The following is a 25,142-nucleotide window of genomic DNA, read 5'->3' as shown; positions in this document are numbered from 1 at the left end:
TAGGGTTCATTCCTGCACAAAATAGAAATTTTGGACCTTTAGATGGAGTAAAATAGGTTCAGGGGTTGGGTGTGCCAATTTTGACAGTTTGGATTGTGAAGGATTGTGAAGTAGGGCTTTTTTTGGCAGCTGTTAGGGGGCCTGGACAGAGTGTGAGACTGACAGTCTCTATAATGTGTTGATTATTGGGGAAGACAACAAAATTTTTGTGTTTAAAAAAAAAAAAAAAAAACGTTTTCACAACAGGGCAGCAAAATTGTTATCACTGGCCCCGATTCTGCCTTTCCCGTAGGAAGTGGACGGGCTCTCATGACTTCCCGCTTCAATCAAAATAGTCCCCCAACCCCTTAATTATAACTGCTCTAAAAAAAAAAAAAGCCGTCTCTGATTTATAATCAATTGCACCGTAATGGTGGTTCTGAAAGTGTAAAGTTAAGCGGAATGCAACTGTGCAACAAACAGTTAATGGGGAAAAAATTCCACAGTAAGAAACGTCCTGGAGACCTCGCACAGAGATTTCCCTGCCTATCCCCCCCCCCCCCCCCTTTTCCCTGGGCTGGTTTCTGCGCATGCGCCCAGAAGCTCCCCAAAGCCAACTTTCTCTGACTTTTCGTTCAGTTTTTCGTCAGCTGGAGGGGAGGAAGACACGGGGAGAGGACTGGTATATTCTTTTTTTTTTTCTTTGTTGGTAAATGCAATGCTGCTCGCACGAAATTGTTGAAACAGTGAATTTTGGGCTTTATTGCAGAAAAGCCTAGGATAATTGCCCCCTCCTCCCCCTCTTGACGTCTCTTCCCGAGGAGATGGGTTCGCTCCAGGTACAGATCTTCATGTTTTTAGGTGAGTTATTCCCGTTTTGGCTTGGGTTGTGTTTCGTTTTGTTTTTTTTAAGGATGTGAGTAGATCACGCATTTTACCCGCGATCAGACGGAAATCTGGGGAAAAAGCTCTTTTAGTGGCAGTAAATTACATTCCATTCTAGAATAAAAAAATGAATCCGGCAGTACTTCTGTTGGAGTTTGCGGACGATCGGTGCTTTCTGGCCGGCGGGTTCCCGGGAGCGGTCCACGTGTGAGGCTCCTGTCGGGTGAGGGAGCGCGCGTTTTATCATTCGTTGAGAACTTTCTCGCGCTCCCCCCCTCCGGCGAGCCCAGCGCTTCTTACGGTTTTGCAATGAGGGACGTTGTTGCAGTGCGGTGCCCATCGGCCCTCCGCGCCGCAGTCCAGCTGCAAGCCCACATCTGCCCGCTGCTGTTAACGGTGCAGGCGGGGGAGGGGAGTGCTATATAGATGAGTACGGGGCGCATTCCAGTTCTTCCTTACTTTTAGGCTGTATGCGCTGTATTTATTGCAAGGATTTATTATTTGTTCTCCTACGGATTAGAAAGCAAAGTACGGGATGCTGATTAAATAACTTATGTCTGTGATGCTGTAACCGTGATATGTGAGCATTAATAAAGATACATGACATGCCAAAAAGTAGATGGTAAGAAGAACGGAGTACTCAGGATGGATGGTGACCTGCACTTTATTCTTTAATCATATTTTTTTTTATTTGGGGGTGCGTTTTTTTCGGGGGGGGGGAGGGATGAATAATATGTGGGAGTTGCAGCGCACCCCGGTGCCAGCTCACGGTCTCCTCCGGCCCCCCCCCCCCCCTTCTCTGTGCAGCGCTGTGGACGACGGAAGACGCCCGAGCTCAGGAGCCCGAGTACAGCTACAGCTACGGCTGCGGCGAGGGAAGCTGCTACCCGGCTACCGGAGACCTGCTGATCGGCCGAGCCCAGCAGCTCGTCGCCTCCTCCACGTGCGGCCTCCGTAAGCCCGAGCCCTTCTGCATCGTCAGCCACCTGCAGGTACCCGGGGAGGGGAGGGCTGCTCGGTCCCGTGGGGCCATTTCATTTACATTCCTGTCTGCGGGAGGTCACTGTTCCTGGCCCGGTGGGGTTACGCTTATCCCGTGGCCAGTTATTTTACATTCCTGCCTTTAGTGGAGGTAGGGGTTATTTTTATCCTTTGGGCAGTTTGTTTTACACTCCTGGGTATGGTGAGAGCCAGCAATTATGTTAGGCTCCTGAGTGAGAGTGCTGTTATTCCTCCTTCTTGTTGGGAGCTTTGCCTCACATTTGGGGAACGGAGAAGCAGTTATTAGGCTTCCCACTAACGCTCCTTGTCATAAGGAGCAGGGTAATCCATTACAAGCTTTACTCAAATGTACGATTTTCTTAGGGAAAAGAATGGGAGAATAAGATGTAAAAATCCTGCATGCAAGGGGGTAAAACCAGGACTGGATTAGCTTTATGACATGGAGCCTTGTGGTAATCCCAGTGGTTAGGGAGAGTGGGGGGAAGGATGCAGTTAAGTATTCACAGTTTGGAAGGGAAAGGGTTGAGGAGGTGGGGGTTACACCAGAAATCATTTAGTGTAAAGCACTAGAGGCTTAAGGTCTGTCCCTCCATCCATCCACCTCACCCATACAACACAATTTGCAGAGTTGCATCCCTGCCAGATTTCCTCTCTCTTGATTTATTTGGCTTGTATGCAAGAGATGAGCCCAGAGGGAGGAGGCATTTTACATTATCAGCTGAGGGTTTTCCCTTTGTACCGCAGCCCAGGGCAATAATTCACCAGCAGGTCTGCCGTAAGAGCCAGGTATTCATTAGCCTGCTCTTAATGAGAAAGCTTTGTAGTGAGTTATACTTGGTGGTGGTGGTGGTTGGAGAAACCTGGTAAATGAGTGTTGCAGTAAAGATTACAGAACTGTGCACCTTTCAGAGTTGGCGTCAGGTAATGTGACCGATGCTCAGAACATTTACATTGTTTAAAAAAAGAGAAAAAAAAAAGTGTTGAAGCCGGCTTCTGGCCCATCCTGCAGGAAAAATATTCCACGCTGAGCTCTCTCTCCCCCCTGGGTTCCCATGCAGTTGTCTAGACTTCTTCCTGACGTGAAGCCGGACTGTAATTAAAATAGTTCCCAGATTCAGGGCAGTTCTGTGGTGTTTCTGTAAGTGAAAGAATATAAACAGAACTCGGCTTTTTTTTTTTTCCTCCTCGCCACGAAGGTGGTCATTGCTGAATAGAAACTGCAGGCTGCTGCCATGAGGGTTATAGTTTATATTAAGCTGGAGACTGCCTTGTCTTCTGAGATGCTAGGAAAATAAATTGCAGGCTAGGGACGGGGATACAGTGCTGCTGAGTCTTAAATACGTTTTCCTACCTGCGCAGAATGGAAAGTGTTGTGGGGGGGGGGGGGGGGAGGAAGCAGGGCAGATTTTAAAATTAGGGTGCCCAGAGGCAGAGAATTCAGGGTTGGGACATTTTTCGGGGAACCCTGGGGAGGGGGGTGCCAGTTTTCAGGCACCTTCAGAATTTGGCGCTCAAGGCACGTGCCTCTGTTGCCTGTGCCTAAATCCGGCCCTGGTAAAGAGCGGGCTTTCCTAAGAATATTTTTTGCTACCGCTAATTCTATATTGGGGCACTTTTTTTTTTTCACTTCTATTCTGATTACAAAGGTGCTGGAGTGAATTTGCTAACCCCCCAGGATGGACAAGCTGCAGTAATTTTGCCGTTAAATTAGGACCAAAGCCCTGAAATTGTCAGGCGGTGGAGAGCCCCCGGATCACGTTTTCTCTGTTGCCCTCCCAGCCAGGCGGGGGAGGGACACTCCGCTATACAGAGCAGCCCAAAGGCTGTAAAGAACAAAGGCCTAAGGAACTGGTTCAGAGATGGGGAAGATCCTGTTGCTAAGCTGTGGTATTTTTTCTGGCCAAAACAAGAGTGGTTTGGCTTATTTCTTTCTTTCTTTCACTTGTTAGATTCTAGCTTCCTGTGGATCCTCCTCCACAAATATACCAGGGGTGAAGGAACAGGAAACTGGAGCTCGTGTAAATTATCTTGTGTGCCTGTTCCCATAGGCTGCGTCCAGGTGCAAGCCATCAGCTTTTGAGACTATTTCTTTTTTTTTTTTTTTTAATTCCTGTAGGCTATGCATGCAACCCTTTACAGACTGCACAGCACAAGGAGTGGCCAGCTGGTTAGAACATCGGGCGAGCTAGGGTTCAGATACCTCTGACTGCCCTTGAGCAAGTCACTTTACCCTCCATGGCCTAAGGTACAAGCTTAGGGCCTGCCTTACTCAGCATTTTGCCACAGATACAGAATGGCAGAAACCCTTTAATAAATAGGCTCCTTAGTCTGTGATTCCGCTGCTGATAGGGAACTACCTCCGGTACCCGAACGTAATCTGCTTTGATGTGCCGACAGGTAGAATATAAATCAAAATGTAAAAAAAAATAAAAATAAAACAAACAAGCCCTTTTGGGATGTCTTTCATGGATAAGGAAGGAGCCACAAGTATCTGATGACTTGTCCACGGCATGTGTTCTCCTGAGCCTGGCTGTTGCTTTTCAGACAGATTTTGCTCTGGGTTAAATGCAGTTAAACTGGGACTCCTTGAAATTTTACAGCAAAAAAATCATAGTTTAGAGTTAATGATACCAAAAAAAAATGGTTTTATTTGTTCGCCTCAATAGAAGCATTCCATGAACTAGCCACGAGACTTAGCTGAGCTTGTGTGGACAAGCCTCCAAAAAAGTTGAAATCTCTTTTGCTATAATTCATAAGAACATAAGAAATTGCCATGCTGAGTCAGACCAAGGGTCCATCAAGCCCAGCATCCTGTTTCCAACAGAGGCCAAACCAGGCCACAAGAACCTGGCAATTACCCAAACACTAAGAAGATCCCATGCTACTGATGCAATTAATAGCAGTGGCTATTCCCTAAGTAAACTTGATTAATAGCCATTAATGGACTTCTCCTCTAAGAAATTATCCAAACCTTTTTTGAACCCAGCTACACTAACTGCACTAACCACATCCTCTGGCAACAAATTCCAGAGCTTTATTGTGCGTTGAGTGAAAAATAATTTTCTCCGATTAGTCTTAAATGTGTTACTTGCTAACTTCGATTTGATTTCATGCTTTCCAAAAATTACGGTAACTTTTTTATTCTCTTGTGAAGTAAAAAATAAGTTGGAACAAGTATCTGATTTGATTTATTTATTTAGCCGTTTTATATACCATCATTCCAAGTGAAGATCACAACAGTTTACATCAATATTATAGGTAGCCAATTACATTCAATTGATGTGTTCATATGTCATACGTTTTAGAGAAAGACACGTACATTTAACTAAGGTGGTTGTGGGAGGGGAGATATACAGGGGCAGGTAGCAGGGATGAGGTAGGCATTTTTAAGAAAAGGTGTAGTGGGGATATAAAGAAGGCGGTTGAGAGAAGAAGTTTGATACATTTATTTGTGCTGGGCTGGAAATAGTGGTAAAGAGATCTATAGGTAGGTTCATCATGAGATTGTCAGTGTAGGAGCAAGTGATGATTTCAGAAAGCTTAAGTAAGATTGTAAGCATTTTGAAATGACCACGTTTTGAAGTCACATCTGAATTTCTTTGCTTCAGTGGTCAGGCGTAGAGTCTCGGGTAGAGGGTTCCAAAGTGTAGGCTCTGCTATGGAGAACATGTGGTCTCTTATTTTGGTTAGATGTGTGTGCTGTAATGATGGCACAGCTAGTAATCCTTTTATTATGAGATCGTAGTGATTTCTGTGGTTTGTATGGTTGCAGTGCCACCCCTACCAGGCCAGTGCTGTCAGAATGGAGGGAGGAATGTATTAATGTTAAAGAACATTTTTGCAATGGATTCAGGATTGCACCGGGTAGCCAGTGCAGAGCTATCAGTGATTGTGAGATGTGATCGAATTTCCTGAATCCTGTTAGGAGTCTCGGGGCAGTGTTTTGTAGTAATTGTAGGTTGTTTTTTGTTGTTGTTGTTGTTGTTGTTTTTTTTTATAAGAGCTTTAGATCTGATCTGGAGGTATAATTTTCTGTGATTCTCCTAATATATCCATTGCTATTTGACTGTAATGAACGCTGTCATTTAGCGATATGCAGTCGTAATTGGTCTGACCTTAGGAAACCGAAGGCGAGAGACTGCGCTTTCCCTGCCTCAGCCTTTTATTTCACGTTGCACTACTTCTCAAATGTCTGGTGCTTTACAGCCCCCCGCATTTCCATCCGTGCAATTAGTGGGGCCCACCTCCCCCAGCTGGGTTACATCATTCATTTATTTATCGCATTTTATCAACCACATATAGATGTGGCTAGTGAGGGACTTTGCCATTAATCCAGGATACACTTCGTGCATGTGTGTGTGTGGTCCAAAAAGTGTCACACCATATCACTATAGACGAACGGATCACACCACACCCGCATGCTCACCTCTCACTCTCTCCCTCTTTCCCCCCTCTCCCCAGGGCAGTGAGCAGGGAGGAAAACAATCTCAGCCGCATGTTTTCTGTTACTCGGGACTTAGCTGAAACACAAGAGAAACAAAAAAATAAATAAAAATAAAAGGAGCAGCCAACCATGCAGAAATTGGTTGTTCCCTCCCCTCCCCCCCCCCCCCCCCACCACCACCACCTTCTCTACCCACTTCCTCCTCATGACTCTCTGAACCTCACCCTCCCACCTCACACTGATTCCCCCCCCCCCATGTTTGCCTCTCCCAGCATGGATGAGGCTCATGGCAGCCACCAGAGCTGACCAACACAGCTGCACAGTGCACAGGAGTTTTACAGCGGGGGGGCTGCTAAAGTGAAGGCCCCGCATGAACTATCATTTCTGGCCCCAGCCCCCGCTACTAAGAGGAAGCCTTAAGGGATGCACGCCCACGGCACCACAGTGCTCTGGCGGGCCCTCTTTTGAAGTGGGTTTCTCCTTTTCAGCATCTCCAGGACATCGGGCTCGGTGTAGCAACTTTTTTTTTAAAATAATGATTGGCCCGCAGCAGCTGGTGCCTCCCTGCAAGTTTGTCCACATCCCCCTGTTTGCACACATCTGTTTTATAGTAAACTGCTGTCTCGAGGAACGTTTTCCGGCACAGGTGCTATAAAACATCAAAACTAGGGAACTGGATGCAAAGGAGTCAACCAAGTACCACAATTTAACAAGAAGAACTTGTAGGTGGTCATCTTATTAAAATTCACCATAACCTGATCTTTCTTGTATAGAATATCCCTTATTTAACTTGTTTTTTTTAAAGGATTTCTTTATTGTGAATTTTAATTAGATGACTATTATTTATACCTTACAAGGTACAAAACACTGGGTAAATCGAACTAATTCCTCTATGGATACAATATTATTCAATTCAAAAAGAGGATAGCATACACTTTTTAATCATTTATTGGTACAAAACATTATTAGCAAAAATGTGTCCAATTTAAAAAAACATACACATCCATACATACACACTCACACCTTAAAAATATACATATCTAGGAAAGTACACATGAAAACCCACTTAATACCCGTATTCACATATTCACCATGTATGTGGTTATCCAATAAATATTTCTCCCTGTGGGGAAATCCCACTTACAATCTATCACCACACTATATAATTTTATACAATATTTTTCAAAAGCGGTACAACTTCTCCAGTGTATCCTCCCTTCTTGACGCTTTTGTAATTTATGTCTGGCTTGTCTCGATGTAGTCAACCCCAACAAGTGGCCCCTGTTTCGCACTCGTTTGCTTCCTCAGGGGGATGAAAACCTCGGACCAGCACTCCTATGTCCTCAATATCAACTTCAACCTCAAAACCTCTCCAACGCGGTCTTCTTCATGTCAACGTTATTTCATGTACCATTTTGTACTGCGTCATTGTTTGACGCAGTACAAAATGGTGGTTTACCTTTGGGCGTTTTCGGACGTTTAATGGCGATTGAAAAAGTGTTCGTAAGATGGAACATTCTTGTTATGAAATAACGTTGACATGAAGAAGACCGCGTTGGAGAGGTTTTGAGGTTGAAGTTGATATTGAGGACATAGGAGTGCTGGTCCGAGGTTTTCATCCCCCTGAGGAAGCAAACGAGTGCGAAACAGGGGCCACTTGTTGGGGTTGACTACATCGAGACAAGCCAGACATAAATTACAAAAGCGTCAAGAAGGGAGGATACACTGGAGAAGTTGTACCGCTTTTGAAAAATATTGTATAAAATTATATAGTGTGGTGATAGATTGTAAGTGGGATTTCCCCACAGGGAGAAATATTTATTGGATAACCACATACATGGTGAATATGTGAATACGGGTATTAAGTGGGTTTTCATGTGTACTTTCCTAGATATGTATATTTTTAAGGTGTGAGTGTGTATGTATGGATGTGTATGTTTTTTTAAATTGGACACATTTTTGCTAATAATGTTTTGTACCAATAAATGATTAAAAAGTGTATGCTATCCTCTTTTTGAATTGAATAATATTATTTATACCTACCAGTTGTTTGTTTTTTCCTGTCTTCTTTCTGGGTATTAAAGGTTAGGAGATCCCTGCAGCCTTTTCTTGACAGAATACTGCAGAGATTTGCCACTGCCTTCCGCCTCCCACTGCATTCTCATTGTCCCTGGTAGCCCAGCATACAGGTAGTAGCCAGGCCTGATCCATTGTAGCTTTAACAACTTCAGGCTCTTCTAGGCCAGGACACTTGTGATTTCTTAAAATGTTGACTAATACCAAGTAGTTGGGTGCTGGTCCAGTAGGATGCCATTCTCGTCTAGTTGAGAATTGAGTGTCACTGGAATTGGTCACTCATGCTGCTTTGGTCATTCATTTTATAGACTGGTCATCGTGGTGGTAACCAAAAGTTTGGATTTCTAAATGACATGAAAACAACTTTTTATTTTGGGCCAGCAGTACAGTTGTTACAAGTAGGCATGTCTCTTATGAACAAGCTTTGCCTTCCTGTACATGTAAAAACTTAACTGATTTGTAAAAAATATTTACAGATGCGTGTGGCCAGGAAGAACTGCAGTAGAGTCATCGCCTAGAGTCCAAAGGTTGCTGGTTCAAATCCCAGGCAGGCTCATTGGTGACCTTGTTTGAAAATGTGAAACTCTAATATTTGCACAGATATATTTCAACAGTACAAGAGGGAGTGAACATAAGGTTTTCATTAAGAGATTTTCCATTAGCTCAGTAAAACATTTAAGAAAATGTAAAAGTTTTAGTTAACTACAGAGGACAGGAAGCTTTGCATTGTTGTAGATTTCATCTTAAGTGGATAAGCGTAAGATGCTGGATGGTTCAATATAGTGGACTAACTTATTTTACTGCCTTTCTGTCCTAGGTAGGCAGTTCAAATTCAGCCATTTTCAACAACAGCCAAAAGTTGCTTGTATTTACACGGGTGCTATATTTTTCTGAAACCCCCCCCCCCCCCCAAAAAACCCATAATTGAAGTGAAATAGCTCTTTTTCTCTGTGACTCCCCGTGAGGTGAAACAGGGCAGCTCCTATAGCATTGGGTCCTCTTGTGGGTCAGAAAGCGAGGAAGGGAAAGGAGATAGACCCCCTCCCCCCTCCCCCTACCACACCAATAATGCTTCAGTATTCTGCTTTCCCGTCTGCTTTCCAAAGCAAAAGAAGGACTAGGAGCAGGGCCGGATTTAAGATTTTGGTGCCCAGGCAGGACGTCAGTGTGAGGGTGGGGTCGACCTCTGAGATCAGATGGGGAGACAGGACAGGAGATTGGAAAGTGGAAGAGGGCATGCTGGGCCAGAGAGCCGTTGTGGTGCTTTTTTTGAAGTGGCAGTGGCACATGGCCCTATAGTAAGTGGGAGAAGGCTCCTCTTCAGCCCAGGTATTTGGTGCCTTCAAAATCTGGCGTCCTAGGTGCTGATTGCCCTAATCCAGACCTGCTTTTCTTCTGTCCAATGTCAGGACATAGGAAGATCATGAGATCTCTGACGGGGGTGGGATCTAGGCACGAGTGCACCCACGCGCACATCCTGGAAAGAAGACTCCTTAGTTCTGGGTGGAACTTCTTATTGTATTTTGAACACTTCCCCCCCCCCCCCTTCAGATAAAGTTCAGATATCACGTTCGACATCACAGTTTATGTGTAACCCTTCTTAAGGTACAGGTCGAGTATGGAGGGGGGACACCTAAAGTTATTTGTTAAGTTCTTTGGGGCAGGGACCCTGGCTAGCTTTTACTCCTCCTCCTCCTCCTCCTCTCATCCCAAAGTGTAGGACCTTCAGACTAGGGGCAGAAAAGAAGTCCTCTCCAGTCCCAGTATGGGGTGACTAGTAAGCTGTGCTGGAGTTTCCTCTTTCTGCTGTGTGCCGTGTGCCAAACAAACCACGCTCGAGCCACGTAGGCAGTGTCCAGAATAACGCTTTGCTGATACAGCGTTGTTGAACGGCACAGTTTAAATGTGGTAAATCACACGCCACAGTCCCTACAGTTTCTCTCTTAATTACAGGCCTCTTCTCCTCTATCTGTGCATTAGTCTTTATTAGGCCTGGATTTGATGGTGCGGAGGTTCCCCATGGGTCAGGGCCCCTTTGGAAGCAGGGGGGAAAAACCCCCTCCTGATGGCGCAAAAATGATACTGGCACGGAGAGTAATATTATCTATCCCTCTGGGCTCTTTGTGGACGCCAAATGGGTGTCCTCCCTTGAATGTAGATCTTTTACTCACAGTTAGTAGATTAATCTTCTGGTGGGATCCCTGGTGGTAGGAATCCTTGTGGACTGCAGGGTTTGCCAGTCCCCTTGATGGGCAGAAAAACCCTTCCTCCCAGATGTTGGGAAAACAAATCTTCTTCCTCAACTTAGATAACTGCAGGAATCCGCTGCAGTGGGTCACCCCCCTTTGTTGGGCAGATCTTCCCTACACACTGGGCGTCTTCAGCTCAGGATTCCCCATTCCCCCGGGGCTTCGGAAAGGCCCAGGCCCTGAGCAGGGCTCCTCTAAATGAAAGTTCAAACCCCCCCCCCCCCCCCAAATTAGTCCTAGAGCAGCCACTCTGCACCTTGTGTGGAGAGTACAGCGGTGGAGCCCCTTTGACCTATCCTGGAGGGGTCTCTGAGGATTTCTGAGGCTCCAAGTAGGCCCCAAATCCAATTTAGGAAAATACAATCTCTCTCTCTCGCTCTCAGCTTAGACTGCCCCCAGAGCCTATTGCAGAGCTCTACTATAAAACCTCAGGACCAAGGATATCCATTACAGCCCCGCCAGTGGGAGGGCTGCCCATGAATGGATACTACCCTAATTATTTCCCTAGATGCACTAGACTGTTGCAAGACCTATAAGTAACCCAAAAAGTGGTCTGGGTTACATATGTGCATGGAAATCCTTGCCAAGGCTGACCACCTGGCTTCATAAAGTGGCTTACCTTGTTTAGTCGGTGCATCTGTTTGTAGCACTGTATGAACTCTGTCTCTGACACTTTTTTAAGTTTCCTGTCCTTGATTTTTGCAGCGCTACAATCAATATGTTTTCTCTATTGAGCTGCTAGGTCATGAAATAAAGTCTGGGATGGCAACTCATGAGAATGTTTGTTTGTTTGTTTTTTTTTTTTACTGACCGTCTGCCAGGGTTTTACTCACAACCTAACTTTTATACAGACATGCTGTTCTGCCATTAGCATTTTATGTACAGCTGGATTTACCATGCCAGGACTCATCCCTAAACGCACAGAGACATAGTCCCCCGTCCCCCCGACTCCTGAATATTGCAGCCTTGCAGACCCAGAGGGCCATGGCATTGGACGACATTAGCCCCGTTGTGCATTACATTTATACTGACATGAAGTTCTTTTTAGAAACATCTATCGTGCTAATCTTTTTTTCACTGACCCTCATTACATTGGCTGACAGTTGGCAATCCTAAACGGAGTGTCTGAAATCGCAGAGAAAAATACTGACTAGTAGCAGTGATTCCAGAAGCGTAAAATATTCCTTGTGGTTTTGCACACCACATCTACCTTGAAATGGAAAATTAGGTTTTTTTTTCCATTTTGCCTGGCATGTTGCTCCTGGAAAACCCTTCCCCTGGGTCTCCTTCCTTCCTTTCTTCCAGCATTGCTTCTTCATACTGTTGAAAAGGATACCTAATCGCACACAATGAATACATTATTTTTGTTAATGGTACCCTTGGGCAGTAACTTGCTTTTTATGGCATGTTAATGCAGCCAGGATGAAACTGGCTTAGGCTACGTCCCCAGATATATGAGAGTGAGGAAACCAAAAACCATCCAGTTACAGCCGTGCAAACAGACACAGAATGGGAGAGTCACCAGCTCTCTTCTTTAGGCGGGGTGGAAAGGCGCGGTGGTACAGTTTCCTCCTGCTGCTGGGCGCTGTCAGCTTAGTCAGAACCGAGGATGACATCTAGCACCATGAGCCTTAATTCACAATTAAGTGGGGATTTTTCTCCTGTGTTTTGGTCCACTTATTGGAGCAACCGCCTTTGGCCTTCTGGAGCCCTGAAAATATGGGCCCTAAGGCCGGCCACCAGGTGTTGCTGTTGCATAATGACTGGTTTGCCACTGACCCAAGAGGTGTCAAATGCATATGAGAGACAGTCCCTGCTCCCTAGAGCTTACAGTCTAATCAAGACAAACCATATAGGACAAAAGAGAGACTTTAGAAATTTAATTTACTAAGAAAGTGGTTAAAATCAGTAGGCTGAAAACAGGAGAATTTGGGGGGGGAGGAGGGTTCAAGTTTAAAAGCAGCCTCAAAAAGTTGGGTTTTTTGACTGGATTTGATTGAAGCCAGAGAGGGAGCAAGGCGCACCAACTGGAGAAGTCTGTACCAGGCATACAGCGCAGCAAGGTGGAAAACCTGGAGTCGGAAGTTGGTGGTGGAGGAGAAGGGCTTGCTTGACAAACAGAGTTCACAAGGAGGGGTGTAGGGAGAGAGAAGAGAGGAGAGAGATGAGGAAAGGCAGAGTGAAGATTCTTGCAGGTGAGTAAGAGGATTTTGAACAGTACGTGGAAATAACTAGGGAGCCAGAATAGTGAATTGAGAAAAATGGTTGTATGGATATGGCAACACTGTGGAAAGATAACTTGTGCAGGTGAATTTTGGATAGATTGCAATGGAGAGAATGAATGGTTCACTGGGAGTACCTTTGAGGAGAAGATAACAGTAGTCTTAAATGGGAGGTGACGAGAGAATGGATAAGCATTCAGCAAGGAAGGGATGGATTTTGTATATATATCATAGAGAAAGAAATGACACATTTTAGCACTGTTTTGGATGTGCATAGAGAAGGAGAGAGAGGAGTTGAAGATGACCCCAGGTTGAGGACTGGGAGGATTACAGTATTGTTCACAGGGGAACGATAAGGAGTACTGGGATCTTCTTAGTGTTTGGGTAATTGCCAGGTTCTTGTGGCCTGGTCTGGCCTCAGTTGGAAACAGGATGCTGGGCTTGATGGTACCTTGGTCTGACCCAGCATGGCAATTTCTTATGTTCTTATGTCTTGGCCATGTTGAGCTTAAGATGGCAGTGGGACATCTAGGCAGCAATGTCAGGCAAGCAGGCTGAGACCTGGGACTGGATTCCTAATGAAATTTCTAGTATAGAGTGTTAGCGCCAAGCCATGCTTTATGACATTTATCCAGAGATACAAGAACACTTAGATTTTGTAGAAAGCATAATTTTTTATTGAGCAGTATAAGTATTCTTGAGAGATGCTGGATGCCATTTCTCTGACAAACTGACCACCAGCATCTCATTGTATACGTGAACGGATCCTTCTTTTGTAGGTAAAATACAATATAATACTAGGTCAGAAATTCTGAAAGTGCGTGACCACCTAGAGAATCATTTACATAGGTTGTCATGGCCCTCATTTACATAGGTTGTCATGGCAACAGCATGATAGATTATCCCTAAACTACCCTGACCATGTCTCCAAAGTGGGGCCCATTTACCATCACTCTTTAGATAATCCTTTGTTCTGTTTAAAATCTTGCTCTTCGGGGCAATTATCACATCTTAGGCTGTGTTTACAGTTGCCCCTGTTAATGTTTCCCCTGTAATGACATTCTAGCCTGAGGTTCCAACTGTTGCCTTCTGCTTTTGTGAACCTATAATTAGGCATCACAAAGTGTTGCCAGCTTCAAGTGCTGTCCAGGTGTCCTTGGAATTCCTGCAAGTCAGGCTCAGTAGGGCATTTAAAGTTCACATAGCCAGAAAAGCTAAGATAGCAGAAGATTCTGGGTCAGTTGCTGTCTCCATGTTGGTCTCAAGCTCAGGCACTCATATCAAGAGAGAGAAATCTGGAAATCAGCAGCATAAGATGGTAGTGAAAGCCATGAGAGTAAATCAGAGCACCAAGGGAATTAGCATACAGAGAGAAGGGGGCCCTGGACAAAACCCTGAGGCACACCAGTTGACAGAGGGATGGCAGTGGAGGAGGATCTGCCAGAGGAAACAGTAAAAGTGTGATGGGAGAGATAAGAGAACAAAGACAGGATGGAGTCCTGAAATCTAAGTAAGAACAGAGTATCAACTGTAGGTGGTGATCAACAGTGTCAAAAGCAGCAGATAGAGCAAGCAGACTAAGGACTGAATAAAGTTTTTTTGGTTTTTTTTTTGTTTTAGCCATAAACAGGTCATTGGAGACTTTGCAAGGGGTTGTTTCTGTGGAATGTAGAAGGCGAAAATCAGACTTGAGGGAGGAAGGGGATAGGAATAAGATTGGAGGGGTAATGGTTTGATGTGCACAGATGGAATGAAAACCATTACCCCTTCAATGCTATCCTCGTCCGTCTCCTGCCCCTTCTCTTCCTTTCTCAAGTTTCTTGTGAAATGCCCGCTCAATTTCTAACAAGCTTGCCTACATTGAACCTGGGGCTGCCACATGGCAATGCATGGGGCTAGTGTTGAAGAAATCCAGAGTTTTATACGTTATATTTTCGTAAATGCACTAATAACTTCAAGTAATTGTACTATTGTAATTATTTGTAAGAATAACAGTTTTTGGTTGGGTAGAAACTGTTAAAAACGTATTCATTATTTATTTAAAAAATGTATAGGCCTTGTTATCCAAGGTCCTGAAGCAGCTTACAGTAAAAACATTCATAATAAAAATGATAGAGCGTAAAGCAAAAGACGACTGAGCATTAGAGATGTTCATTCGTTTATCACGAATTAGGGCAATTTCATGAAATTTTGATTACTGGCGCCGACGGTGCAAGTGCAGGAGGTTTGCTCCCGGACCCCCGCTGGACCACCAAGGACTTTTGGCAAGTCTTGGGGGACCCTCCTGACCCCCACAAGACTTGCCAAAAGTCCAGCGGGGGTTCGGGAGCGACCTCCTGCACTCGCACCGTCGGCGCCAGTAATCAAAATGGCGCCGATAGCCTTTGCCCATACTATGTCACAGGGGCTACTGGTGCCATTGGTGCCATTGGTCAGCCCCTGTCACATGGTAGGAACACAAGATGGCGCCGATGGCCATGTGACAGGGGCTGATCAATGGCACCGGTAGCCCCTGTGACATGTATGGGCAAAGGCTATCGGCGCCATTTTGATCGAGGCAGGACCAAAAGTCAGATGGCACAGAGAGAGAAATCCCTCGCGGGACCCCGCTGGACCACCAGGGTTGTTAGTAAGTCTTGGGGAGGGATCGGGATGGTGGGGGGGGGTTGTATTTAATGTGTAAGTGAATTTTAATGCTTGGGGTGGGTTTTTTTTTAGCTTCGTTTTCCTGCGTCGTTTTTTGGGCCAGTTTCGTTTTTCCCCGTTTAGTTTTCCCAAAAAACTAACCGAGGGAAAACAAACTTTACCCTGAAGCATCCGACTCAAAAAAACGACCCGGTAGAAAAAAATGAAGCTCATCTCTACTGAGCATCCACTCAACAGCATATTGAATGAACTGTATTTTCCCTGATAGTTTATTGTTTTGTGTTGTGCTAGTATTGCGCTCCTCTACCCTTAGTGACACACTCCTGGTTGCACTCTTAAATATGCAAAACTGCGCATCTTACATAGATTGAAACCATTACTAACTACCGAAGATTTTGTACAGTCCTACAATCTCTTAATTTTCTCAAATATAGATTATTGTAACTCCCTACTACTAGGACTCCCAACTTATCTATGAAAAAAAACTGCAACTACTACAAAATGCAGCGGAAAGACTCTTAATTGGAACCAGGAAATGTGATCACATCACACCCTCGCTTATAGCACTGCACTGGCTGCCGATAGAATACCGAATCTATTTCAGAGTTTTAACCTTAATCTTTGATATCATCCATAATGATAACCGAGGACTAATTGGCATGAGGCTTCAAACATATGCACCACAGTAATGCTTAGGTCACAAAATAAAGGACTATTAACTGTACCTTCATCCGGAACACACACCTAAAGCAAATAAGTAATCGCAAGTTTTCCATAGCAGGACCTAAATTATGGAACTCGGTACCGGAGATAATTAGACTGATCCCAGAAAAAAAAGACATTCAAATGTGAATTAAAAACATGGCTATTTAAAATGCTTATAATCTAACTTAAATGCTAACTGAATGAAGAAGCAACAATATCAACAACAAAAATAATACCAAGTAATGAGAGAACTAAGCAGCTTAGACTACTCCTCACGACCATGTGTACTACTAAACAGAATCCCAACCCTACTAACCCTACTAACCCCGTGTACCCCTCCTCAGTCGAGAAGTAAAAGATCTGTGTGCTGCAGTGTATATATCTTACCAAATATGTAATACTGTATTATATAGTAGTAATGTATATGTTTTACCAAATTGTGTTACAAAAACCGATTTATGTAATGACCCAAAGATGAGTGTTACTTTTGTAAACCGTTGTGATCTTCACTTGGCATGATGGCATATAAAATATATAAATAAATACAAGCGGCTGTGTCAAATGCTTCATGTTTAAGTTATTTATTTATTTATATTTGTTGGTCAGGCCGCACATACTATTCAGTAAGGGTGTGCAGCTTCTAAAAATGTTTTGGTTCGTTAATCTGTTTCGTAGATCACAGTTGCTCATTTGGTTCATTTGAAACCAAAAATGAATATTTGTTTTTTCATTTTACATTGAAATCAGTGCAGGAAGGCTTCATTGACTTCAGTGTAAAAGAAAAAAATGGACTGGCTCCAGGCCAAGGCTGGGTCACATTGCAGAGTCCCGGACATGGGCCTAGGACTAAGCCAGATGCCGAAACATTGCCTGAGGCTGGGTCCCATCGCTAAGGACTAGGACTGGGTCCTTTGCTGAGGCCTGGCCCTGGGCCTAGGCCCGATGCCAGGGCCTAGCCACAGACTGGGTTTGGTCACCAAGATTCAGGCCTAGGTACAGGTCTAAGGCCAGGTCCCACCACTGAGACTTGGGCTTGGGCCTAAGCCTAGATCTGCTGGGGCCCAGTCCAAGACCAGGTGCCAGTTGTCAGGCCTGGTTGTAGGACTAGGCCTGACACTGGGACCAGGCCTAAGGCTGGGTCCCAGTTATGAGGCCCAGGCCTTGGCTTAGGATTAGGCCCCATGCCGGGGCCTGGCCCTAGGCTAAATACCAGTCACTAAGTTCCAGGCCTAGGCTCAGGTCCAACACAGAGGTCAAGTCCTGTCACTGGGGCCTAGGTCTGGGTCTGATACCAAAGCATGGCTGAAGCCAGGTCCTGTCACTGAGGCCCAGGCTTTAGGCCAAGGTTCAAGACCTGGATACCGGTCTGATGCCAGGGTTTGGCTGAGGCCAGATCCAAGTTCCGAAGCCAAGATTCCATCGCCGAAACCCAGACTTAGACCCTTAGCCTGGTCCTGACTCCAGGACCCGGGACTAGACTAGATCCAGGCCTGAGGCTTAGGCTTACAGACCTAGGAGTAGGCCTTCTGGTGTCTTCTTTTTCTGTCACACCATAGTGAGTCATTACAGCACCTTATTTATTTATTTAACATTTTTTATAAACCAGTATTCGTGGGAGACATCATATCGGTTTACATATAACTTGTAACAGAAAGTACATTGAACAGGGAGAATGCAACTTGGAGGGGGAGCAGCAGAGCTAGAGGGGGGCAATGCCATTTTGTTGTACAGCCGGTTATACAACTAAATGGTCTGCTCTAGAGGAAAGCACTGCAATGCCGTCACTGTAGTGCATGCGCTCTAGGTGGAGGAGGGAAGAAGAAAGAAGATGCCAGAAGGCCTGCTCCTTGGTCTCTGGACCTACACCTTAAGTCCCAATGACAGGACCTTTGGCAACAGGACTCAGGCCTAGCCCTGGGCTTCAGTGAGTAGGACCCAGCCTCTGACTGGGCCCAGGCCTTGAAGATGGGACATGGCCTGGGGAGGAACTAGGCCAAGCTTGGGTACCACCAGAGGCCCCTCTTCCTTTTTTTTTTTTTTTTTAATACATGAATATGAAAATACCCAAAGATTTTGGGGTGTTTTTGTCTGAGGTTAATTTTCAGTTTGTGTCATTCATATGAATTGAAAATGGCCTCATTTGTTGCATTTTGTCAATTCATTTAAAATGAATGCACGTCCCTAGTATTCAGTTTAAAACTGAGATCTGTGTTTTGCATAGAATAAATGGAAGATCTTGGTTGAATTTTCAATTTTCAGATGTCACAGTTCATACATCCGTATTTGGAACGTTTTCATATTTTAAGTCTATTAACAGTAAAGCCTACTTGTCAAGGACAGGAATAGTTGTTTAAAGTCACTGACTTCTACCCCATTGCATTTCGGGGAATGCTTCATATTTTTTATATAAAACTCCCTCCAGCCCTGAGGAAGACCTGATTTTATGTATTTAGTCCAGTGGACTGTCCATCTATTTCTGTGTTGTACATGTCCTGCTCTTTTAGTATTGCCCTGTGTGGTGTTCTCATATTTACTATCTCTTGTTGTTCCAGGAAGAAAAAAAAATGTTTTATTTGCAATTCTGTGGATCCTTACCACGAAACTCTCAACACAGACAGCCATCGCATTGAAAACGTGGTGACGACGTTTGCTCCTAACCGTCTGAATATATGGTGGCAGTCGGAGAATGGTAGGTAGTTGATTCCCCTAATCTTCAAAGTCGGCAGTTGCAATTTTTGGTTGCTTTTATGCTTTCTGTGGGTTTGTTCATGTATATCTGTGTCCTCTAATCATGGATGCATGGAGAGTATGTGAAACAGATTGGAATCTTGCTTCTGTGGGAGTAGGGCAATTATATGAATTAGAGATGAATAATAGGAAAGTGAATAATTAAAGAGTGTTCTCGCTATCTGGATAACTTACAGAATGTCCATGATGCAGAACCATTTTATGGTTATCGGAACAGTTTTGGTCCTGAAGACAACTGGAGTCTTGGGTGCTTTTTCCAAGAGACCCAGACTGACCTCTCTCGGAGAAAGAAACTGACACATTATGGCTCTTGGACCCCATCACTCCCCATCACCCCTCACTTCCCTTAAATCCGCCCTTTCAATCATCCCCTCACGCTCACATCCCCGCTCAGCATTCCTGACCCCCCTCCCCCCCACATCCTCTTCCCTGTGCTCCCTCTCTCACCTGCCCAACTCTCCCCTGTCTCCTTCCTCCCCACCCCTTCCTGCTCAGCAGCTCCCACCCTCCCTCTCACTTCCACCTCTCCCTGCCCAGCATCCTCAATATCCTTTCCCCACTCTCCACAGGGTGAAGAGAGAATCAGTAGCATCACTTCCTGGCTCAAAAGGGGAAAGCAACTTTGGTGTAACCTGCTTCCCTAATTTTAAATATAAGAAAATGGAATATGAATTCATTCCGTCATTCTGCTAATATGTCAATTTGCCTCTCTTTCATGATACAGAAAAAAATCACTGTATTTTAGCTAGAAATACTATTAAAAGAAATATATAGCTTTATTGACTGGAATGCACACAAACTAATCACACAAGGTTACACCTTCTCTTTGCAGCATGTAACTTCTGTTGGTTAATTTACACACGTTCTTTATAAAATCAAAAGTATGTGTGTGTAAATCCCGACTCTTCCCCCCTCTGGTGCAGGTGGACTAGGGTGAGGGGCAGAGAGAGAGGGAGACAGAGAGAGAGACTGGTGGGGATGAAGAGAGAATTGCTAACCTTGTGAAAGCAAATTGCTTCATTCCAAAACCTGTATTATGGAACACACTCAAGCAGTAACAACCTTACCAATGAAAAGACAATGTTGCAAATATTACACATGACCCTAAAACACCAATTATACCTTCTTAATAGGAAAGCAGAACAAACTAGGCTGCTATAGATCCCTCCATAGAAAGTACAGTCGCCCATGTAGAACCCAGATCCTCACCAAATATGGAATAAAGAGACCATAAAATAGAAATAGGCAGACAAAAACTGAACTGGAAGCTGCAAGAAGCCAGACCCCCATTTCCATTCCTCATAAAACATCAAACACAATAAAATCAAGAAATATAAATTAATAATTGTAAAACTATACTAATAAACAGCCTCATTCAGGTCAAAGGAGATGGCCGCCTTCTGCCAGGGCACAGATTAGGGCAGAAAATGATGATGCTTCACCTGCCAAAATAAAAAACAATCCACTGAGCGAGTGGATTTTTCACTGTTCTGGTTTTGAACACACACACATTTTAGTGCCATCTTTGAGCAGTTTTCTGTGTAAAGGACAAAGAAAAATGCTGTATTCATCCTGGCTCATGTTGTCTTCCTGCATATGCTGTGACTTATCCATTTTTTTTCATGTTATGTCATCCATAGGCTTGGAAAACGTAACTGTGCAGCTGGACCTGGAGGCTGAGTTCCATTTCACTCATCTAATTATGACCTTCAAGGTAAGGAATCCGTACGGCGCTGCAAAAGAAACGGATTGTTCCCTGGAGGGGTTTAAGTCCTGATGGCTATTGCAGGATTAAGAGAAACCAGGCAAACAAATTAGAGCAATAGTCCTGGAGAGCATCTTCAGAATGGCAGTCTGCCTTCACTCCCTTACTATCGCTCCTGGGTCAGCTTTTTATTCTGATTCTATTGCTGCACTTTTTTGGAATGAAATGAAAGCTCTTTTTAAGTATGTCCAGGGGTGGGAAAATATTTAGAAAGCTCAGGGTTCCATTTCAAGCCACTGTCTGGCCAACCGGATAAATTTATCCAGTTAACTTAGATGGCATATGCAGTGGCGCAGTTGCACAATTAAATATACCCGGCTAACTTAAGGACTCCTCAACGGCATGACCAGAGTTAGTTGGATAAGTTATCCAGCTAATTACCTACACCGGCAGGGTGCCTCCAGTTATCTGGCTAACTTTTATCTGACTAACTTCTTAGCCAGATAACCCAGAGGCGGTCAGCCAGCTGGAATATTCAAATCCTGGCATTTGTCCAGCTAAGTGCCAGAAAAACACACTAAATATTGAACTCTTGGGCTCCGGATACAATATTTTGAATCCAGGAAAACCAGTTTTATTCTCTTTAGGATCATTATTAGCTTTTCTATGTTTTTGTTTTGTTTTTTACTTAATTTTTATGTTGATTTTTTGCTTTTTTTTTTTGTTCTTTGTTCTTCCCTTCCTCCAGTCTCTCTTCTTTTATATGGTCCAGCAGCTGGGGCAGCCTCAGGCTGTGGGGACTTCGCTTGAGCCTTGGGTTGCCTGCAGCGGTGACTCTCTGCGGGCCCCAAGGCATCAGCAGCAGGTGCCCTGGAGCCAGGATTTTTCCACTCTTTGTGGGTCCACTCCCCGTGGGGTTTGAAAATTTCCTTCCAATTCTGTTGCTTTGCCATTTGACCTCTTTATGGTTTTTGTCTGTCGGTGTGCTGCCTGCAAGAGGCTCTGTGAAGGATCAGCACTGCCAGCCAGAGCTTGGGCACCCCTCTCTACCACCAGCGCAGTGCGTGATTCGCTTACACCAGCGATGGTGAACGCCAGTCCTTTAGTTTGGCAAACGGGTCTGGTTTTCAACATATACAGACTATACAGATTAACCTGTAAGAAACGTATGCAGATACCCTGGAAGAATAATCGTTAAGTACATAAGATGTGCCATACCGGGACAGAGCAAAAGTCCATCGAGCCCCGCATCCTGTCTCTGACAGTGGCCAATCCAGGTCACACGCACCTGGCGGATTCAGTCCTTGTTGCTCATTCCCAGGGATAAGAGGTGACTTTCCCAAGTTGACTTGGCTAATAATTGTTTATTATTTATTGAATTTATATTAGGGTACTGCGGGTATTTCCCTGTCCCCAGTGGGCTCACAGTCTAGGGCCTAGAGTCATAAAGCTGTGACTTTTTTTTTTTTAATGGACTTTTCCTCACCCCTCTTAAACCCCGTTATATTAGATGCCTGGACTGCATCCTCCAGCCCCAGCTTGCTTGTACATTGAATGGAAAAATACTTTCATGGAGTGTCCCCTTAGTGCTAGCATTTGAAAAAATAAATAACCATTCCCTGTTTGCTTGTTCCAGCCGCTTCATGACTTTAGAAACCTCTGTCATATCCTCACTTGGTCTTCTCGCCTCCAAGTTGAAAATCCCTTCCCCCCCCCTGTTGAATCTTTCTTCATAGGGAAGCCTTTCCATCTCTCTTTATCGCTGTATCTTTTCCAGTTCTGCTGTATCTCTTTTTGAGATGAGGTGACCCAGGGCGGCACGCGGTACTCAAGTCCGTCGTTGTGCCATTTTGCGTTATTTATTGTGGGCATCCTGAAAAGCAGACCTTGGCTGGAGTTGGACCTCATGTTTGCCTTGTCTGTGGGTCTTGACTCATTTGTAAGCTCTACAGCACTGGGACTTCCTGTCGTATGTGTGTCTGTACAAAACTACGCCCGCACGTACTTTTGTTCGTGTGACCAGCGCAAACAAAAGTATGCCGGATTTTAATAGATACGCGCGTAGCCGCACGTATCTTTTAAAATCCGGGGTCGGTCCGCGCAAGGCTGCGCAAAATCGGCAGCATGCGCGCGCTGAGCCGCGCAGCCTGCCTCCGTTCCCTCTGAGGCCGCTCCGAAATCAGAGCGGCCTCAGATAGAACTTTCCTTCCACCCCCCCCACACCTTCCCTCCCTTCCCCTACCTAACCCACTCCCCCAGCCCTATCTAAACCCCCCTACCTTTGTTCGAAAAGTTACGCCTATCGGCCAGCTGGCCAGTACGCGATTCCCCGGCCCGGGAGCAGTTTTGGAGGCCTCGGCCACGCCCCTGAAATGCCCCCGGGCCGGAACCACACCCGCGGCCCCGCCCCGGATGACGCGCCGCCACAACACACCCCCTGGGACTTACGCGGGTCCCGGGGCTTGCACGTGCTACCAAGCCTATTCAACATAGGCTCGGCGCGCGCAGGGGGAACTTGGGGCAGGTTTTCCGGGGGGTACGCGTGTATCTTACGTGCGTATCCCTTTGAAAATCTGCCCCTGTGTATGCCTGATAGCACTATGAAAATGAGTCTAATAGTTCACCATCCCTGACTTTGACCTAGGGTGGTGGTGGTTGCTGACTAAGAGGAGCTTTCAGAAAATTGAAAGGGGCATACCCTCGAGATTAGGTTTTAGTGAGAAAGCAACTTTAGAAAGGTATTCATTCTGGGGTTTTGTTTTGTTTTTTCTATATATGATTTTGGTGATGTCTTGTATTTTCACCTTTCTTTTAGCGTATTTGTTGTCTTCAGTTGATGTCAGTGTGGAAAAGTCGCAGCCTTGCTTTGTGTGCATTGCATTACATCTGCAGTGGATGAACCAAGCTTGTTTGATTTGATTTGCATATCATTAATTCTGCACCCCTGAGAAAGATAAAGAGGGAGAGGGAAATACAAAAGCATGCCGGTCAGTGTAAAAGTATGGAACGACAAATTAGAATTTTAATGGCTGTGTAAATTTTATTTCCTCGTATGTCCTGAGCTGCTGCCATTGGTTTAATTTGCATGTCCTTGCCGCTGCAGCACAGTTGTGTACAACTGTTGGCCTGATGGTGTCTCTGTGCACTCAAAACCTGTTAATATGTAAAGCCTGTTGCTATTTATTGTTTCACTGTGAACCGAGGTGATGTATGATTATACGTACCGCGGTATATAAGAACCTATAAATAAATAAATAAAACTCAAGAGCAAATGAATTCATTCAGATGCCTTTTCTTGGGGCTGGCTTTTGCTCCCAGGGCCAGCGATACTGGGGAGGCAGATTTAACAGCCCCTAGGGGCAGGGAGTAGCGCCAACTCCTGGCCAGGTTGAGAACCCATGATTACAAGTTTCCGCAAGGATCTCTGGTGTTTGCCCCCCAGTTAAGGATTTTCATGCTAATGGGTGGGCCCCTTTGCTCATATGCCCACTTTGGACATATGTTTTGGAAAGGTTGGTAATAAAAATATATAAATATATACAATATGGGGCCGGTGGAGGGGAATTTTGGGTCTTGCTAATGAAGGCTGATGGTACCGTAGCACAAAGGATTCTGGTTCCAGTGAGCTGGAAGGGCAAAGCTGTAAAAGAGAGAAATCTGGTGAAAAAAAAAAAAGTCTTTTCTTGCCTGAGGTAGGTTTTTTTTTTTTTGTTTTTTTTAACTTCCCACTGAATTATCTGAACTTTAGTCTTTATTGTTTTGTTAGAACTTCTCTTAAGATTTGAACAAGGAGTTCTGTGAAGGTCCAGGTGCATGGTAGACATGAAGCGGGAGATTGCGTTGTAGCCGAAAGCGCTCTGGGTTTGTGCTCAGTCAACACATGAAACAAACCCTCCCAAAAGAATCCTAAAGGATTCTTTCTAAATATTGAGGCCTTCCCCCTCCCACGCACACGTCGTTTGAATTTCACGCCTAGGTTTGGAAAAATGAGAAGGCATGTGAAGTCTTTTTCAGTGTTCATCTTCAGAAAAATAAGAGAGATTTTGGAACAAGTCAGTGATTGTAATGTATTTAGCATTGTTAAATACGCACTTGGCAATCTGCAATCACCAGGAGGGAAGAACATCCGTACACAGAGTGTCTTTGTTTCCTATATAAACAGCTGTCTGGAAAAGCCAGTTATGGATTGCTCGAAGCAGATTTTATGGATCTTGAGTATGTTATATAGATACAGTAATTATTGCTTTTTTTTTTTTGGGAGGGGGGGGTGGGAATTGACCCCCATGGTTTGTTCCTGCTTCTTTTATTCTTTCCAGCTCAGTCAGAATCAGGGCTGGGATCTGGCGCTGTGAGCCTTCCTACGCAACAATCCCTCCCAGCCTCACTTTCGTGTAGTCACAGCAGCAACGGTTCTAGGCCGGAGGTCATGCAGCAGGGCTCTTCCTGGAACCCTGCAAATCAAGGGCCCCGAGTCTAGCCTC

The 25,142-nt window shown here is 44.8% G+C and overlaps 1 protein-coding gene across 3 annotated transcripts in view; it reads left to right on the top strand.

Annotated features, from left to right (window-relative positions):
• Window positions 1-609: 609 nt before the first annotated feature.
• Window positions 610-25,142, top strand: part of LAMB1 (laminin subunit beta 1) — a 108,246-nt gene continuing 83,713 nt past the window's right edge. Inside the window, exons 1-5 of one of the 3 annotated variants that reach the window (XM_029615392.1) lie at window positions 610-661; window positions 749-840; window positions 1,672-1,856; window positions 18,761-18,897; window positions 20,597-20,670. In XM_029615392.1, coding sequence (XP_029471252.1) covers window positions 20,659-20,670 — 12 coding nt within the window. In that variant the 5' untranslated portion in view covers window positions 610-661; window positions 749-840; window positions 1,672-1,856; window positions 18,761-18,897; window positions 20,597-20,658. The other 2 variants (XM_029615393.1, XM_029615391.1) reach the window with 2 other exon arrangements.

This window comes from Rhinatrema bivittatum, chromosome 9, assembly GCF_901001135.1.
Source record: "Rhinatrema bivittatum chromosome 9, aRhiBiv1.1, whole genome shotgun sequence".
NCBI lineage: Eukaryota > Metazoa > Chordata > Amphibia > Gymnophiona > Rhinatrematidae > Rhinatrema > Rhinatrema bivittatum.
This window is presented reverse-complemented; position numbering and strand designations above follow the sequence as displayed.